The sequence below is a fragment of the Miscanthus floridulus genome, chromosome 8 (genome assembly GCF_019320115.1).
Source record: "Miscanthus floridulus cultivar M001 chromosome 8, ASM1932011v1, whole genome shotgun sequence".
Lineage (NCBI taxonomy): Eukaryota > Viridiplantae > Streptophyta > Magnoliopsida > Poales > Poaceae > Miscanthus > Miscanthus floridulus.
The window spans coordinates 103,383,730-103,387,494 of NC_089587.1; the positions used below are offsets into that span (position 1 = coordinate 103,383,730).

Here is a 3,765-nt window from a genome sequence, read left to right on the forward strand (position 1 = left end):
TCAGAACTTATCAGATGACCCCCACTTGTACCATAAATAATGGTGATACTGATACAAGGAATGAGAGGACGAACCTAGCAACAATACCCCCACTTGTACCATAAATAATGGTGATACTGATACAAGGAATGAGAGGACGAACCTAGCAACAATCAACGTATCAACAACCACATCACATGGATCAGCAATGCATAATGCTCTGTTTGTGTTTGGTATAACTGAGTTCTCAAAGGACTGGATGCTGCAAAAAGCGTCGCCCACCACAGGCAATCCTTCCAAACTATCAATCCAGTTTCCCAATTAACAATTGGCATACAAAGGTAACAGTAAGCAGATACAACAGTTACTTACACTTTGGGGGGAAAAAAAAGACCGTGTATTTTCTACAACAAAACCCGCTCCCGAAACAACGTGCTGCTGCTCAGTGTTTCCTACCAACAGCACAAAACCTCTGCAGTAAAGCCTAACAAAGTAGTACTCCGTGGTTGTTACTGTATATAAGAGCTTTTGCCCTAACATGTTTGATGTGGCTCTTCGCGCATTCAACTACAGGCTACAGCTGGGCTGCGAGGATCTCATTCCATGTACCGGGTACACCAGGAAGGCACCAGTGCAAGCAATCTTGAACGCCCGGCGTGGCCTTGATACTATACCATGATATATGCCCTTCGTCCCTCAAACGTGACAGGGCAGTGACATCCAGAAGCTTGATCCTGGTACCCCTCACCGCACCCTCGGCGTCACCATCCTCGGAATAGTTGAGGTGAATGCCACTTCCCTTGGCCAAAGGGTTTGTGTTGTCACAGCTGCCTCCGGTGTTCCAATCCCCATTAAAGAAGTGCCGAGGGGATATTGACCTGTAGAACACCTTCAGCTGGGGGTGGTGAGGGAGCTGGGCATCCATCCACTTGACGATACTGTGGATGGTGAAATTTTTGGCCTTCCAGATGACAGCAATGTTCCTGTTGTTGTTTGGTGCTCCACCAAGATACATCTCCCACTTGTTCGCCCTTAGCTTCCCTCGGTTCCAATGGTGACCAGTGTTAAGAACCAGAACATGGAATCTGTGAAGGTTGTTCTTCAGAAAAGCAGGTGGTCGGTCAAGGTGCATGGCATAACTCGTTGCTCTATCTGCTGGATTCAGAGGCTCCAAATCACACAGTGTTGACGACCAATGGTATAAAATTGTTGTATTCGTGCTCGGGAACCGATAGGCCCAGCCGTCTGGTCTTTTTGCACCTGGTGCTAACACAAAGCCATACTCTGCGCCAACATCTTCTACATCCGGCCTCTGCTTTCCACCAGTGACCATACACATCATTGATTGAAACATCTGCCTCCCTAAAGAATCACCCACATAAGCAATGGTTTTATCCTGCATTCTGAAATACATCCAAATTAGTATTTCCATATTGACCCAAAGATGTAGGCCAAACAGCGCAGCACAAACCATCTCCAAATTCATCAAATATTGACTATGGTCATGTACCTTCTCAAGAACTGAGAAGCCTCAAACTCTGGCATCTCACAAGCTTCAGGCTGCCATCTAAACTTTTCATATGCAAAATCTGTTCGCTGGGTTAATCTGCAGGACCAACTCTCTGAAAGCCACTGTTTACAACCAAACCCTGAGTATAGTGGTCTCTGATTGTCAGAAACCCACTTTCCATTCCTATAGTTACATTCTGTAGGATAGATGAAGCAAACATCAGATAGAAATTAAAGCCAGATAACCTGCGCGCTAGCTAAAGCACAAGTAAACTGAACAGGAAATAATCTTCTCGATTAACATACAAAGATCATATGAGGAATATGCCAACAGAGAAAACAAGCACATTTGTATGCTCACATAAGAAATAAATTCATGGTCTCTCTGGTAGTCACACAAGATCAGTATACCTTTCTTCTCAGGAGGTGGCACTTCATTTCCATCGGAAACATCAACAGAATAGCCTATTGTAGACAACGGTGGTGGTGCACCAGTAACTTGCCTTTCTACTTTACCTACTGACTGAGGCAATGGATCTGCACTTGGAAAGTCTTCTTCTGAGGATGTATGCTGATCTGCAAACTTCGAGTTAGCTGCAAAAGTTTGAAAGAAAATGAGAATGGAGGTAGATGCGATAAGAAGAAACTTAAGAGAGGTAAAGTCTATGTGTGCTTAAGATGACCTGGATGAGTCAAAACCAATGGATCTGGTTGGAGGATTTCAGAATCGTAGTATGTGCCCTTCTCCCATTTCCAAAGAAGAAACAACATGAAAAATGCAAGAATGACAAGTTTAAGCTGCTTCAACCGCAAACCATTTATACTTCCCAGCCTCATCCTTTTATTGGTGTTCTGAAAATGTTCTTCACTTTAAAGTCTATGAGTGCTTAGGAACCATCCATACAAAAAAAAAGGAAAAATGTTGTAAACCTGTTTCAGAAAAGGTGAAGTTAGAGGTACAGTATATCCTTACACCAACGTTTTCAGCAGAAATGTAAGCTATGTACAAAAAAAAGGGGGGGGGGGGGAATTGATTATATGCATCTCATTTTGAGTATTTACTAATTTTTCAGTTGCCAAAAATAAATAGCATCAAGTCTGCCTTGCAAGCTGCCAAATGGCTAGTAAAATCATGTAGCAACACAAATACTACAGGGAAAGGCCATTTTGTGTGGTCTTTGTAAATAAGTGGCCCTTCCTACCACTTGCCTGATCACAAAGTGAAGGAACCTAGTTCACTTTCAACTTGAGAAGCAGAAGCTTTGATCCTTTACTAGTATCCGGAAAAGTTGAACCGAAAGCACATAGCATGTGAGAGGACTTTGGATCCATGGCATTCCAGAACAAAGAGATTAACAATTTGAATCAAGATAACCCGCAGCTTGAGGCCGTGGGTGCAGATCACATCATCCAATTAAACCCGCTACTAAACAAACGCTCCAAGATCACGAGTAGGAGCACAAAATCTCAAACAGGTAACAGTTGCAGCACCACCGCAGGAAATCAACAACTAGGTAAGCACTCGGTTCCATCTTAACAGCAACACAAATCCAACAAACTCGCCCATGGCCCACCCCCTAAAAATCCATTTGATTTGATCCAGCTCGGAGGAGCAAACACCGCAATCAAATGAAAGCACCTAAGTCAGATCACGACAGCCCGCGTCTGAATCCTAAATAAAACTGTTCGTCGATAATCACAGCCGAGCTCATATAATCTGCGGCTAAACGGAGTCGCGTCCCGAACCAAATCCAACGGGAAAGGGAGGGGAAAACGCGAGAATTGGGCTGCGGCCTTTACCCCGTAAGCTAGATTTACCATCACCGACTCTTAGAAATTACACACGGATAGGAAATTGTCCTTTCCCTCCGATTCCAATCCCTGAAAAATGCGGGCTTAAAAACCAATACAGCAGATAATTTCCTCCGCCAAGAGCGAGAGAGGGACTCACAGGGCTGCCTCTGGCTGCCGAACCGAGACTCCACCGCAAACGCTCAGCCCACCAATAAGAAACGACGGGGAATCTGAGGAAACGCTCCGTCCTGCCTGCCGTACCTCAGACTGGGGTTGCCTCTCCCCGCTAGATCGAGTATTCGAGTGGCTCCTTTCCGCGTCCGGCGTCCGGCCTCCTCCAGCGGCCGCTCGGGGTCGGGGACGAGGAACGCAATGAACGGTGAAGGGTGGGCGACGGGCCACTGCCGTGCCGTCCGACGGGAGAGGCCCGTGGTACGGACTGAAGCAGTAACAGCGATTATATTCAATTCAATTGCAGGTGAG

At 45.6% G+C, this 3,765-nt stretch overlaps 1 protein-coding gene across 2 annotated transcripts; it reads right to left on the bottom strand.

Moving 5' to 3' along the window:
- Positions 1-205: 205 nt before the first annotated feature.
- LOC136473133 (protein trichome birefringence-like 14) lies at positions 206-3,765 on the bottom strand. 2 transcript variants are annotated; one of them, XM_066470824.1, is made up of 5 exons: positions 3,544-3,765; positions 2,172-2,418; positions 1,900-2,082; positions 1,490-1,685; positions 206-1,382 (listed from the first exon to the last, which is right to left on the bottom strand). In XM_066470824.1, the coding sequence occupies exons 2-5, from the start codon at positions 2,323-2,325 to the stop codon at positions 554-556; spliced, it is 1,362 nt and encodes a 453-aa protein (XP_066326921.1). In that variant the 5' UTR covers positions 2,326-2,418; positions 3,544-3,765; the 3' UTR covers positions 206-553. The 2 variants fall into 2 exon arrangements, with proteins under 2 accessions (XP_066326921.1, XP_066326919.1); XM_066470822.1 differs by having other exon boundaries at positions 3,440-3,765.

Excerpts from the sequence above, each read along its gene's own strand:
- LOC136473133 (XM_066470824.1), bottom strand. The coding sequence starts at position 2,325 with ATGAGGCTGGGAAGTATAAATGGTTTGCGGTTGAAGCAGCTTAAACTT. Across the intron at positions 2,083-2,171 it reads ATTGGTTTTGACTCATCCAG|CTAACTCGAAGTTTGCAGAT; the intron begins GTCATCTTAAGC and ends AAACTTTTGCAG. Across the intron at positions 1,686-1,899 it reads GCCACCTCCTGAGAAGAAAG|AATGTAACTATAGGAATGGA; the intron begins GTATACTGATCT and ends TCTATCCTACAG.